General features: G+C 36.3%; 2 protein-coding genes, 1 long non-coding RNA gene and 1 pseudogene across 3 annotated transcripts; 2 read left to right on the top strand and 2 right to left on the bottom strand.

The window, feature by feature from the left end:
- Nucleotides 1-539: 539 nt before the first annotated feature.
- LOC119984624 (prohibitin-1, mitochondrial-like) lies at nt 540-3,299 on the top strand. The gene is made up of 6 exons (XM_038828662.1): nt 540-681; nt 1,147-1,328; nt 1,690-1,806; nt 2,072-2,242; nt 2,622-2,834; nt 2,998-3,299. Exons 2-6 carry the CDS (start codon nt 1,158-1,160, stop codon nt 3,187-3,189), a joined length of 864 nt encoding a protein of 287 aa, XP_038684590.1. The 5' UTR covers nt 540-681; nt 1,147-1,157; the 3' UTR covers nt 3,190-3,299.
- A 3,040-nt stretch (nt 3,300-6,339) lies between these two features.
- On the bottom strand, nt 6,340-6,885 carry LOC119984260 (annotated as a pseudogene).
- Nucleotides 6,886-7,924: 1,039 nt separating this feature from the next.
- Nucleotides 7,925-13,145, top strand: LOC119984895. The gene is made up of 5 exons (XR_005464994.1): nt 7,925-8,056; nt 10,362-10,441; nt 11,020-11,129; nt 11,726-11,842; nt 12,690-13,145. It is a non-coding gene; the product is annotated as an uncharacterized LOC119984895 (long non-coding RNA).
- LOC119984893 (MLO-like protein 12) lies at nt 8,424-13,261 on the bottom strand. The gene is made up of 14 exons (XM_038829045.1): nt 13,137-13,261; nt 12,980-13,037; nt 12,677-12,894; nt 12,430-12,546; nt 11,435-11,495; nt 11,063-11,151; nt 10,558-10,632; nt 10,376-10,464; nt 10,174-10,223; nt 9,986-10,026; nt 9,708-9,881; nt 9,386-9,421; nt 9,183-9,311; nt 8,424-9,028 (listed from the first exon to the last, which is right to left on the bottom strand). The coding sequence occupies exons 1-14, from the start codon at nt 13,251-13,253 to the stop codon at nt 8,534-8,536; spliced, it is 1,749 nt and encodes a 582-aa protein (XP_038684973.1). The 5' UTR covers nt 13,254-13,261; the 3' UTR covers nt 8,424-8,533.
- Between the last annotated feature and the right edge of the window lie 2,033 nt (nt 13,262-15,294).

Genomic DNA, 15,294 nt, shown 5'->3' with positions numbered 1-15,294 from the left:
TTGTTGTTACACGCAAATGAAATACGTCATATATTTCAATTCGTCTACCATCGCCGCAAATCCTCTATTCCCTTGTTACGTCTGCGTGACATATGGCACAATTGGTTGTCTCTTTCACACCCCAAAAGTGTTTCAAGCGAAAATCATAAATTTTTTTAGGTGGCACACGGGGCTGCTCTAAGCTATGCTGATATTACAGCAGTATTTGTAGACCCACCAGTTTAATTATAAATTTCCAATACTTATTTTTCAGTTATTTTTAATCAACTATATGTCGGTGTTATGTAAATAAATAGACGCCGGCTTAGACGAAGCACACGGGGTGGGCTGAGTTCCAAAAATTTGAACCACGGCCACCCATTGTTTTGCAGGCCTTAAGTTGTGTGGCCTTGCAATTGACTATGAGGCTTGAGCCATAATTTTCCGAATGGATTGGGCCATGCGGACCCATGGCCCATTTCGGATTGTGCCGTGCCTTGGGGAACAAGTAGGACGAGTCACGACTGACGAATGAGTAGATTAGTTATCCAACGAAATCAACGTATTTCGGTTAATTTTGCTTCTTCTTTTTTTTTTTTTGAAAATTCGACTTAATTGCGATTTATTATCAAAAAATCTCTGATTTTGTTCCACAGCCGAAGTCATAAACCCAAACTTCTCTGGTTTTGAGTAGAAAACAAGGTATGGTTTACAAATCGTGATCTCCTCCATTCTCCTTTTTCATTATCGATTTTTTTTTTCTGTGTTGGGTTGCTGCAATTTTTTGGAGGAAAAAAGTAAAAGATTCGACTTTTACACCTAAAAGGCTCTGTCTTTTTTTTTTCTTTGTTTCTAATCTGCATTTGTTCTCCATTGTTTAAGTTCACAAACCGCGTAATATATGTTTGATCCTTAGTTATTAGCAAAAATAAAAATAAAAAATTAATATATTGTTCGATTTCTCTGGGCATATGATGTGTTGCTTGATAGATTAGTTTGTTTCCTGATTAAAAGAAACAAAATTTGTACTAAACAGAATTGCTATAAATTTTCCCTGTTTCTGTAGAAGGCTTGCTGCGTCTTCTACTTTTTGTTACTTGTCAGTTATTGAAAGAATAACAATGCTGTCTAATTTTTTTTATTTTTTTTATTTTTTCATGTTCTAAGCATTTTGGAACATGAATTTCAACAATGTCAAAGTTCCCAAGTTGCCTGCTGGTACTTCTCTGTTGCTCAAGCTTGGAACTATTGGTGGGCTTGGTTTGTATGCAGCTGCTAATAGTCTCTATAATGTTGAAGGAGGGCATCGAGCCATCGTGTTCAATCGCATTGTCGGTGTGAAAGACAAGGTTGCTTTTCTTCCTTTTGTCTTTCTTTCCCTTTTAGTGATGTCTTCTAAAGATTAACGTGACTGTTTGTATTCTGTTGATATATTTCTGTCAAATCATACTTGCTTCTTTTATAGATTGCTGTCTTGATCTTGTGTTTAAATTTTTTTTTTATAACTGTTTAAATGTTTCTACTGTTTTATGAACAGCCCTAGGAGATTTACTGACATTTGTTTTTTTCCCCGTCTGATGATGTCGGATTTTCTATTTCAACTTTATACTTGGCTTGATATGTCTTAGACAGAAAAATCAATATTTTGGTATGGATCGTCTCTCAATTGACGACATATGAGCATAATCAGTATCTGTAAATTAAACACAGGTTTATCCTGAGGGCACGCATCTTATAATTCCATGGTTTGAGAGGCCAGTCATCTATGATGTTCGTGCAAGACCCAATCTGGTGGAGTGTACTGCTGGAAGCCGTGATCTTCAGATGGTATATTCCTTCCCCTCCTTCACCTTCTCGTTCTTCTTTATTATTTTGTCCAAAGGGCATGATGGTATTGTAACATTACATGTTGGTTACAAGGTCTGTCTGGCTAATGTTTCAAAGCTACTAATGCACTGGAAGTGTTGATTGTGAAACATAGCACTTGGGCTTCGATTTTGGTTTCAAAGCTATTTTTGGTTTTATTTCTTTGCGTTGTTCAATTTTATTGAAATCTGATTTTCGGAATTTTGAATCTTGATTGCTACTACAGGTGAAAATTGGGCTTCGAGTTCTTACTCGTCCTGTTGCAGACAAGCTACCTTCTGTCTATAGAAGTCTTGGCGAGAACTACAATGAAAGAGTTCTTCCTTCCATCATTCATGAAACTCTGAAAGCTGTGGTGGCACAGTATAATGCCAGCCAGCTAATTACTCAAAGGGAGGTAAGAACTGAGGCTTCTTTCGTCTTCTTAGTCTTGAATGCCTTGTACATTCCTTTTTGCATTCGGAAAAAAAAAAGGCATTGGACAAAAGTCCTTGGAAAAGGGTCATAATGATAAATCAGAAATCATCATCGAAATCATTGATTTTTTTTTTTTAAATGTGGAAGAAGTTCTAATCTTCAACTCGCACAAATGATGCTTCACTCTGGTATTGGTTTAAATACGGGTACCATTGAATCAAATGGAAAAATTCCATAAAAAAGTAGGCATTTGCTTCCTAGATTTGTGGTTGTTTCTTCTTCTAGCTAGGGGGTTGTAGGCCTTTTTGGTGTTTGAGGCTTGAAGAGGCAATAAGCGTCAACTACCCGTGCTATTGTAGAATGTTAGTGGGGAGATACGGAAGATACTGACAGAAAGGGCAGCTCAATTCAACATTGCACTGGATGATGTTTCCATTACTGGCTTAACGTTTGGGAAGGAATTTACGGCGGCAATTGAAGCGAAGCAGGTGGCTGCACAAGAAGCCGAGAGGGCTAAATTCGTTGTGGAAAAGGCTGAACAAGACAAGAGAAGTGCTGTTATTAGAGCAGAGGTTAGAACAACAAATTCTTTAACTTATTATTAGTATTCACTCATCACAAAGTTTGGTTCAGTTTGCAGCTATGTTTATGCTTTCTGTAATATAATTTAGATTTAAAGAATTAGAGCATCTGTTTTTCCTATCAAGTAACAGTCTTTCTTCATGGTTTTGACAGGGTGAAGCAAAGAGTGCTCAGCTGATCGGTCAAGCCATAGCCAACAACCCAGCATTTATCACACTAAGGAGGATTGAGGCGGCAAGAGAAATTGCCCGCACCCTCTCAAATGCAGCTAACAAGGTTTTCCTGAATTCAAATGATTTACTGCTGAACCTCCATGATGGGAATTTGCATGCCAAGAAGATATAGTTATGTTGCCTTGAACGAGTTATTTACTTTCCCTTATCCATGCTGTTAGCTTGAAAACATCTGGCTCAATGGTGAGAATAATTTTTTATATAAATTTTTATGCATGGACATGCACAGTTTGTATTTGTGGGTGAAAATTTTCAACAATTACATTTTTTTTTTGGTAACTGAGGAATAGCTCATTATGCCCTTTTGGACAGCTGAGTGGACGTAAATCCCGAGTTGTCAGAACAGGTTGCACCATGCTTGTTAGATTGGGTTGAAATTCATGAGGATGAGGTGAAAATGAGGCTCCTAACCCCTCCTTGGAAGTGAGTCCAAAAGCCCACGAGATTAGGAAAACCCCAAGGAAATACTCATAGGTGATTTGAACTCCAGACTTTAGCAGCCAAAGCATAGAGATGTAACCAACTAAGCTATTGCTATATATATGGTTGCGAGAACAAATACAAAGCCAATTAAGCGAGATTATGCAGTTTGATTCATTGGAATGCGAGAACAAAGACAAAACCAATAAAGCGAGATTATGCAGTTTTATTCATTTTGAACAACAAATTTTCAATTATTTGGCAAGTTCTTCACATCAGCAGTGGTTCTTGGGAACGAATCCAGCAGCTTTTTTGCTTCATCTTTGATGCATCGCGGTGTGGTGGAAAGAACGCGTATTTGGACCTGTTGATTCGACACACGAATATCAGGAACAAATCTACTTAAATCTGTTGAATCGACACACGAATACCAGATTTAAGGCTTCAATACTTTTTTGATTCGAATGAATACCAAAGAATTAGAAAAAGACTATCGTCTCTTAATTTTATTCAACTCAAAACTGAAATTTTTTAATGAAGGTTACAACCTTAAACAGTAAACTAAACCCTTGTCAAACCCTAAATACTTCTAACAATAAACAAATACTTAAAAAGATATTAGACTCGATTTATAAACAATTGATTTCCTAAAATATCAAAATAAAATATTTATCAGAAATGTTTTCATCAGCATCATTCTCCCCTTGCTGAAGAAAACTCGACCTCAAGTTTTGAAGTCTTGTAATAGAAAACCTCCTGATTTCTTGATCGCCATCCTTATACCCAACATACGAAACCACTTTGAATTCTTGAATAAGTTTAGAAAGAACATTAGCAAAAAGTTCTCTCCATGTGGTTTTTCAAGTATTTATGGAATAACAAAATCAACAGGCACCAAAAGATTATCGGGATTTAATACTTGAATGATGTCCGATTTATCCTCCATTAATTCTTCTTTAATATCTTCTTGTGCCAAAAAATCTTATTCATAGGGATTAACATCAAAAATTGGCTCACCTTGTTCATCCCCGAACTCCAAGAAGGGTTTGGTTAAACCTATCACTTCTTGTTTCTCTTCATTAAAGATTGGTGTTGATGGGGCGTCCAATCCTTCCTCAATCTCCAAATAATTATCATAGACTGATAATCCTGCCTCCCACAGCCTTGGATCAGGATTTCTGACTTGTCTCTTTTTCCTTGAGCCCTCGTCCCCAAAAAGGGTTAGCGAAGACTTCGTCAGATTCGGCCTCATCTACCTCCTGCAGATTAGGTGGTGAGGATGTAGTGCGGCCTCTAGCCGTTGCGCAAACAACTCCAACTTTCTTATAAATTGACCTTCCAACTGCGCGAAGCGTCGAGCCAAATCTGCATCCTCTCTTGCATACACCTTAGCCAAGGTCGCGTGCTTGGACCTGTTGATTCGATATACGAATATCAGGAACAAGTCTACTTAAATCTGTTGATTCGACATACGAATATCAGATTTAAGGCTTCAATACTTTGTTGAATTCGAATGAATACCAAAAAATTAGAAAAAGACTATTGTCTCTTAATTTTTATTCATATCAAAACTAAAATTTCTCAAAGAAGGTTACAACCTTAAATAATAAACTAAACGAAACTCTATTCAAACCCTAAACACTTCTAACAAGAAACAAATACTTAAAAAGATACGAGACTTCTAAAAAAATAATACTAATTGATTTACAAATAATTAATTTCCTAAAATATCAAAATAAAATATTTATCCGAAATATTTCCATCTGCATCAATCTTCATCTGTTAAATCCACGAAGAAACCACACACCGATGAATATATATACTTGAGAGAGAAAATTCAAGGGCTCTGAAATTGATCAAAAACTGAAATTATGGTCTAACTATGTGAGAAATGTGTCATAATAAGGTATTCCACAACAGTATATCATAATTTGAGACTATATATATATATACCTGCAGTTTTAGTTTTGAGCTTTCCATGTCCCTCGCATTCATCCAGACACTTACTACAAGCCACATCAGTACCATCGATCGAACAAATGTCTGCGCATACTAAATAACAATTTGCGGCCATGGATTCTTCAACCAACGCTCCAAACATCAAACAAACAATGATAAGTGCACTACTCACTTTCACTGCCTCCATTTTTTATTTCTTTCTTTGAAACAGGAAGATTTCTATAACAAATGGATGCAGAATGAGAATTCCTTCTTCATCCCATGTGGTTTATATAATGTTGATCGGTGTTCACCATCCATGCATATATCTCCACCAACCACCGTCCATGTATATATCTTCACTAATAGCATCTAAATTAATGAAATAATAAACTAACCATATTTACGTCAGGGCTAAGGTCTTTTTTATCTTAAAATGCCACATCAGCGTCATTTTAACGGAAATATGGTGTAAGAGCTAACGAAGACATGTACGCAAAATAAAGGAGTTTGTTTAGCCCAAAATTTTGTACATGGCATTGTTTCAAATTTTCGTAAAAGTAAAAGTTTTTGGGAAATTTTCCTTAGCAGAGTAATTCCAGGTATAGAATATTATGGGCTATATAAGCCCGCATAGCAAGCTCCGAATTTTTGGGCTTTCTAGGTCGGTGGCCCAATGGCATGGTCATTAGATTTGTATGGATCTAAAATTAGGGTTACGGCCCATAATGGAAATGAAATGAAACAATTGATTGATTAAGGAAGTAGCAACAAACCAAAAGGAAAAAATGTACACAACATGATCAAGGTGTCTATGCAATAATTAAACCCCCCACCATTCATTATCCCCAAAGAAAGATTAAAAAAAAATCAAATCTTGAAAACCATCTTCAGTTCTTGATAATCAAGAAAGAATTCCCATGCAAGCCAATGCTAGTCCAACAACAATACCTACCAAACCCTACATTCAGTCCGCCTGAACCATTTCCCGCAAGCGGCGGCTCCTCCGCCCCCACAGCCCTCGTCGAGTTCTTCCCATCAGCGGGAGTACTGGCGGATGATGGGGCCTCCGATGGAGACTTGGCTTCAAACAACTCCTCAGGCAACAAAACCTTGTCCACTTGATAAACAGCTAGAGGAAATTGTTGCCTTAAAGCATTGTTAATTTGTGTCTCAACCATATCATTTGACACATTGACCTGATTGCCTTGGCTAGTGAAGTTAAGCCCGAAAACGCCACCGTTTTGGCCAGTAGCTTGGGTCCTGACCGGGTTAGGAACCGATATTTGAAGATCATTCAACGAGTAGTATTTTGATGCAACATGATAAAGCACAAGCTGAACTTCTTGTTGGTTATTGAGGCTGTTTAGGGTTCCGGCTTTAATTTGAGATTGCTGAAGGCGTTGTTGGTTGGGGCGAATACAGTCATGCCTTCAGTTGAGCTGTTGATTTAGGCGAATGAAGGTTGTGCATTGGCCATTTTTGTCAAGAATACCAGTTAGGTTAATTAACCCGAGGCAGCCGCAGGGGTTTGAGGTATTGTAATGAGGAGTAGTGGAGTGAGTGTGAGGAGAAGAATAGTGGATGCAGACAACGCTAGGTGTTTTTGGTGATGGTCCTGCAGATGGAGGGTCTAGTTGAGATGTGAATGGGATTAATATATAGGATAAGATGTAGAAGGTAGGACTTTGTTGGAATGAGCTGGCTTTAGAGAGTTGAACCAATATAATAATCTTTTGATAAAACATATATGTATACAGCACATGGAGGTGAATACATAATATATATATATATATATATATACTTCAAACAATTCATTAAGACTAGCTATCTTGGTTCGCAAGTCATGCTATATAGGAGTATTATGATAATTAGGTCCATAAAATGTGAGAGGAGTTTAACTTTTTTTATATTAGAGCTGTCCAGATGTGTTGCATTATGTTATGTCAGGCGTAAGACAGTCATAATCATATTGGATATGGAACAGGAGAACAGTAGTCTCTGGCAACAGAGCCCATACCTAATCTTTATTAACAAAACAAGATTAGCTAGCCTAGCAGACTTGGACTCACTAAGTTTTACTTAAACATAGTTTAAAGCATGCAAGTCAATTTAATTAGCATAAACATTCCATCTCTTCAAAGATGGAACGCCGTTTCGATCTGGATGGAGCCCAATTCCTTTGTCAACGTCTAAAGCCCATTTAAGAAATTTGAACCCAAGTCAAGCTAGCTAAGACGAATCAGATCCAAGACCTCCTGTTTGGGCTGCCTCGGTCCACTTCCTCAAGCAATTCTTAAGCCCATTCCCTTGTTTTACAATCCTCGAAGCCGAAGTTAGTGGGCCTTGTTTGTATCAGGATCATTTTGCTTCATCATATTGGGCTCCGCATATTTACTTAAAAAGGCAGCGTTTTTGAAGGATAAGCTGTTTGCCATGTAGTTGTATTTTTCTGTTTGCATGAATGGGGGCTAGTTTAACTTCGCGTTGGAAATCGAATCCTGTGTTTGGGGGATGTCAGATTTGTTTGGTTGCGGAGAAGAAGAAAAAGAGAAGGTAAAGTGACAAAACTGGAGAAGGGGGTTTACGCAGGTTGAAGGAGGAGGTTTCCCTTGAAATAGGTATGCCTTGTTTGTTAATCACGCCGAGCCTTTTCAATGCCGCTTTAAGAGTAAATATCTACTGATTTGGTATACATTTGAGTGTTCTCTCTTTCTTTTGTATTTTTTTAGTGTTCAGTTAGTTATCAGAGGTGGTACTAAATGCTCGACTGATGAACCAAATGTTTCTTTTCGACATTATTGAAGGCCAAAAATGCAAGCTTTATGATAATGGGACTTGACTCAAAAATAGATTCTTTAGGATTATGTTGGAATTCATACTGAAATGAAGAAACTGCGCCTGAAAAAATTGGATTGTTTTGTGTATTGATTACTAAGATTTATCAGATCTTGTATTAGGATTATCAAAAAATAGACGTCTGGCATATGCAAAAAAGATTTAAAGCTTGTTAAGCGAATTGGGAGGAGGTTTATAAACATGGCACTATTCTTGGCTGTGCAGTATGGTGTAAATGGTTTCACTAAGGGATCAACACTTTATGATATGTTTGTATGTTGGTCACCAAAATCAGATACTGCATTCGATGTATCTTCTTCTATTATTGAAGTAATTTCCCCGATGCCATTTCCCCTTTCCAGTTTTTTCCAGCCACTCCCAAAAGAGATCTCACCATCATATCTTTCTTTGGTTATGATCTTGGCATTTGCTTCTTCTTCAATGATTTCTGGAATTGGATTGCTTATCATAGCTGGGTTAGGAGTATGATCACTCTCGACCCTCTCTTCTACTATCTCGTTTGTTGAAGAGGGGCTCATAGCTGTTAGAGGAGGAAAGAAGTCATTACATGGGAAAAGATTTGTTTGCACTTCTGAATTTGATGTGTCAATGTTATCAGGCGAAAATGAATTTTCTGAATGTCTTGTCAAAGTGAATCTATCCTTGGAAAGACTTTGTCTCGCATTGTGCTGCCAATCTTTGAGGCCTCTAACTACGCGTTCTGTGAATATTGCTTTGTTCATTCCGGAACCCATCTGAACAATAAACGAAGTCAATAAAAAAATATGAATTTGGTATTGTCGCATAACCACAAATGAACAATAATCTATTTACTGAATAGTCACCCTCCATTATATGGTTTCAGATTTCCTTGAGCTTGGATTTAAGGGTTATAGGATATGCTTTTACCTGGATGACCAGTGCATAAAGAGGAAGAGTCACATAACCGCAAACGAACTGTACAACCACGCCCATAGTAATCCTAATGGCAATATCCTCCGCTTCTCGATTGAAGCAAGATCGTAGGCCGTACTCATACTGTGGTTTCCAATAGAGTCAGGTCAGCCTAGGATGTTGAAGATCTGTTAATCTTACAAATTGAAGATACCTACCCATGTCCAGGTGAAGAATGCCAGCTGAAAGGAGTTCTGCAACCATATTTAGCAGATTTGTTATATATACTGCATGTGCGCATTTATGAACAAATCTATCATAGGCCAGACTAATTCTCATGATCTTTGTCTTCTTCTTTTTCTCAAAAAGGTCAAGTGACTTCCTTTGCTTTTCTTAATGTTAAATGTCACATTCAAAATAGATAATAGCAAATCGAAGGAAATTTTGTTTCCCTGCAGTGCTTCTGCGTACGTAATGGATATGTGGTTTTGCTTCTTTAACAAAGTGTATTCATTTGAAGTTTTTGGAGCTATTATGTACCTGGATTAGAGTGAGCTGGAGGAGGTGCAGAAGCAATTTAGGTTGACGAAACCAGAATAAGTCATCACTGGGCTTAACAAGAAAGGTTCCTCGAGTCACAGAGTTATTCTTGCCACCCTCCACACACATTTTGGTTATAATGACTTCTAACTTTGTCCCTACCACAAGAACTATCTTTAACAGAGCATTGAAAAGTACACAACAGTATAGATATCACTTGCTTATCATGTCTTTTGAATAGAAATTAAAGTATACTGGCGCTGGATATTAGAACTTACCACCAGAGGAATAAATGGTAACCAAAAGTAGTTGTAAAATCCTGCAGATGAATCGTATTATGCTGTGAGAAGCCATGAAAACATTATTGTGCTACAAAATACTTGCTCCTCATTCTGTAATTCTGATGTATTTTAGTTTCTAGAATCGAGCATAAAATATGAATTTCAGATGTGGTTGAAGATCTCACCATGTGCACTGAAAAAAATGAAAATTACGCAGAAGATCCAAATCCAAAATCTGCAAGAACGAATGTATAGATACCATGTTCAGATTTTAGCTTTCTTGAAGTGTTTTTATTTTTACATAAATCAGTTTCTCGACATTGCTATCTTTCTTCGTGAATCATGTTTACTTGAATGATGATATATGTTTCAGGAAAGTAGCTTTACCTGATTTCAACGACCTTCTTAAAATCATTATCAAAGGCTCTGGCAAGGAATCTATGGAAGTCAAAGGTACTTCCTTCAGAAACATTGGCCTGCGGAACCAAGTAAAATATTCACATATAGGTTGGGATGGAATAACTTTTGATTAGGAACCATGGATTTATGGTTTATATAATCTTGCTTACCGCAATGAACCCATTGCGAAGAGTGAAATAATCAGCTTTTGAGGCTGAGCCACTGAATTGACGAACGAAGCAAACCTATGATGGAGAAAGAAAACGAAGATATACTGTTAAATACCTTCCTATAACAGCAGCTATTGCCTAAATTCTAGGAGTAATTCAAAATCTTCAATGTTCATTAGCAATTAATCTGTTTAAATTACATGTCCAGGCACTTCTTTTTTATCTTGAATGTTTCTTCAAAAAATAAAAATATCCTGCAGCTTTTTGAATTGATAATTCCATCATTAAAATAAACTAGGTAATAGGAAACTCCCTCTTAAAAAGGGGAAAACAACCATCAGATGTCACTTCTTAAGGTTTCTTCTGCGTTTAAACATAATATTATATCCGTGGTGAATCTTCTATTACTCTGAGATGGCAAACAAGGCAAACTGTTTCTAACTAGCTTCTATTTTCATTTAGATTGCAATACTGGGGGATGGCGCTGACAAATCATTCAACTTACTGGCCAAAGCAAGAAGGAATGATCACTCCAAAGTTTCAAATGTCTTCGCCCAAAAGATGTTTGGCGGGTGAGCTGAAATCTCCTTGGATCTGTGCACATAATTTGTTTCATCAGTGGAAAAAAAAAAGCTGAATGGTTGAATCAAAACCAGATTACGATGCTAGGCTTTGTAGTAACCGAGATTTATTTTTTTCGTAAGTTTAAAGTATGATGATGCGAACAAAAGATTGGACTGTTTTATAAGATGGAAATAGTGGACAACTAAGATTTTGTGTTGGGACAATAATGATGATAATGGTACTGTTAACAAATACCACAATGATGTTGGCAATCTGTAGCAAAAAAAAAAGAAAAAGAATGGAACTGAGCTACCATTAGCAATCTGATATTCAAGAGTATGTGTCTCTTCCTCCCAAGCCTTCCATTTCCTCATCTATTCACAAGGAAGCAGTAAAATAAGTCAATAATGGATCAAGGAAAAAAGGTCAATAATGAGAAAATCACATTTGCCCAAATCATTAAATTATTTATTTAGGTGTAATAGTGTAAAAATGCTTTAACTTGATTTCTTGTTTCATACTGATACATCAGCGGAAAACTTGTTCAGTTAGGGTGGTGATTCCTTTATGGTCATTTACATGTGTTACACATCAACTTACGCAGATATTGCATGGGATTTCACAGCCTGGTTGATGTGCCTAAACTGTTACGGTCAATGATAATGAAGCACAGCGCACAGAAGAAGTTTAAAGACGCTTGAGGTCTCTATACATATGCAGAGTGAGTGCCATGTTATTTTGACTCTTTTGCTGTTTATGCATGTAAAATTACTCCTTAACATCTAATTACCAATCCAAGTTTATCATGTTATAAATGCTTGCCTGATTATCGTCATTCATTGTGAAAACATGCAGACAATCCTCAAAAAAAGCTATAACTGACCAAATTGGAAAATAATGAAATTATTAGGAGCCGATAGAAAATCCAAAAGCTTGAATTTCCCAAAGAATTATGAAGAATAAGCCAGTACATGTTGAATTAGAACTACCCATCTTATCATTATGAGTACTAAGCCTAAAAATTATATTTCTTTGTAAAATAACTAGCAGGGTAAAGTTTTGGTCAAAAATGGATTTCTGGACTTGGGAACCAAGACAACCATTCCGTTCCCATCAAATTGGTGCGTGGGAACACGAATCTTGAACCGGTTATAGTAGGCTTTGGAAGCTTTTCAAAGACTGCTTCCAAAGCCTACTAAATGAGAGGAACGAAGGGAAGTCTCTTTTCTTTTTTTATTTAATTTGGTCGCGAATTGTCAAAGAGTTGGTAATGACTGAGAAAATACGAGCATAATTTTGTACTTGTACCTTTGCTATCCCAAGGCACATTGTTAAAACACAATACAGAACATGAAACACTGCCAACACAGAGATGAAGATTCTGAGCTCCATAACTCCTTCCCTTGAAATCAGGGACACCATTCCCTATAACAATTGTCAACCATTATAAGCAGTGGCGTCGACTCTTATTTTAAGAAGTCGTCTATATAAATATTTTGTATATGTGGGTTGTGGGTGTGTGTGTATCTATATATTGTAACTGAGATTTCCTCACCTTTGCTTTACAGGAACCATCTGTATTATTATTGAAAAGAGTTGTGTTTGATTCGGAGCCTGTAATTTGAGCTGCAGAAGAAACAGCTGGTTCCACGAACGACGCAGGATCTTTGCAAGGAAGAAAGGAGTTTGCGACAGATTCAGCGACACAGATGTTTGATATGGGTGCTTCGGATACCGTAAGAAGGACCAATATGAAACCCATTGTCATCATCTCTACACAATGATCATTAAGATGAGATAGAGACTTTCTGATTGTGCATAAATCAAAAAAAGCTCTGCTAATAAGCTTGTAACTAACCTGTTTTGATCTTCTCCAAAGCTATACTGAGGGATTTTCTCTTCCTTCTTCTCAGGAACTGAAAGATGATTCAGCAATGCTAAGTTCATTTAGCTCCATAGTTACAAAAGCATCGCATATGTATATATACACACAAGCATATGTAAATACAATATACCTTTGAAATATAGTGAATGGTGGTGTCAATTATGAAAGTTATGAGAAACAAGAAGAAACAAACGATTGATAGAGCCCATGTTGATGTTTCTTCCAGAGAACGTTCAGTTGTGGCCATCTTCTTGTTTCAATCTGCTGCCAATACTTTTCCTTTAACAACGAATCATTGATCCAATATAAATGGTTGTAGTTTTTTAATGATTCAACAACTGACGACTAAACATGAATTAATTATATGCAGGATTTGTCAACACATCCTTATCTGGATTACTCAACTTTTTAAGTAATTTAAGTACAGTACGGGGGAATATCTCAGATGTCACTTCCTTTATGTTGAATTTTCACCCATTTGTCAGCAAAACATGCCTTCATGGCTTTGAATAAATTAACAAGTAGTACAAGCATATCAAAAAGAATCCCCAAGTGGTTGGCTATATATTATTTGTGCCCTAAATTTCTTCAAAACGATCCTGCAAAATGCGCTGAACAGTCATTGCTGGAGGATTTGTCAAAAAACAATCACCATCTGATTGTTACTTCTACCAACAGTCTCTAGCAAGTTCAATATCATTTTTTTTTTCTTTCCAAAATACAAAACAGATGTGATGAAAATTCAGCCCAAACTCATGTATATATCATTTCAACAGGAATTCTTTTATGCAGACACCCGTAAGTTATATTAACTTAAGCATCTCAATCTCACCATTGATTTGAAATATGTAGGTCCCAAAGCAATAGATTCCACTTGTTATTTCACTTTTGAAAACACTTAAAAAATAGAATGCGTAAGTTATTAAATTGCAGACGTCCGCACTTGAGAATCTCAACATTTGTTTATATATCACTCAGTTGGGTTATGTCAATTCAATTTTAGTTGACACTCCCTTGCACTTAACTCAGGATGTGAGACTACAAATCTTTCACATTTAAAAAAAAGAAAAGAAGAAAGATAGAAAAACAAGTAAAAGCAAGATCAACATTCGATCTATTATGCATACGCAAACAAAATGGATATGATCACTACCCAAATTTTCTCCAGTTGAAGCAATATTCAATTATTCATGCTGTATCACCTCAATTCCTTAAAATAAAAGATAATGTCGGAATTCGGTGGGAAGTCATACGTAACACGATACAAAAGAAAATCCAAATTGTTTTTCGTTTTGTTTTGGAATAGATAAGTCCAATTGCTCATGCTAATATACGTACGGTCGAGCTAGATTAGCTGGTACGGTCGACATTCCTATATATATATATATATTAATAACGATTGTACGGAAAGTTGTGACAGAAAGCACATGTATGACTTTGAAAACCTCCAATCAAAATGCCATCGTTACTTAATAATCACATGCATTATCTCCTTAATCCTAGCTAGCTAGTGCTCCATTTTCGTTCATTTGTAAATTGAGAATGAAACCTTAAACTTAATTGGTCAAATCTTGCAGAAGCTAACACATTGTATAATAACAACAAGAACATATGATTATATGAACCGTCGAGTCTATACATAAAATAATGAATAGGGACTTCACTTTTTATTAAAGAGAATTGATTGTTTGGTTTGGGTATGATTTTAACCTTAAAAGGACTTTCTTGGTTAATTAAGAGCTGAGGGATAGAATCTTTACTTAATAAGTGATTTAAGGGGCACGGCAATTGATAGGAGTTCATGCTTTTTGATCGAAATTGATCATATATAGGTATTGGATTGGTTAGTATATGTGTTTGTGATGATGAATCATTGATCAAATCAATCTTTAATTGTTAGAATAAGGTTCGAGATTGACACGCACAACCCTAACAGAAACCCATGTAAGTTGACTTTAATTTTAATTACTAAACTTATTTTCTAATCTCAATTACAACCAGATCTTGTCTTGATATATCCATATACGTATCGACTGTATGATGCATGCATCCACCACCGCTGCCATTTGACAAATTAAGAATACCAGTTTTCTATATTGATTGTCGTCCATGTTTTCTCTAACTGCTACATTATTATATATATATATATATATATATATATAAACTAGTGTAATATTTACAAGAAATTCAATGTTTAACGTAGTCAAAAGCACGGAACCGTACAAAGTGACTGTAAACGTATGCATGCAAATTAAATAATAGATATTCCTGCGTCAGCATATTAATAA

Source organism: Tripterygium wilfordii, chromosome 18 (assembly GCF_013401445.1).
Source record: "Tripterygium wilfordii isolate XIE 37 chromosome 18, ASM1340144v1, whole genome shotgun sequence".
NCBI lineage: Eukaryota > Viridiplantae > Streptophyta > Magnoliopsida > Celastrales > Celastraceae > Tripterygium > Tripterygium wilfordii.
The sequence above is the reverse complement of the archived record's forward strand: the minus strand, read 5'-3'. Positions and strand labels throughout refer to the sequence as shown.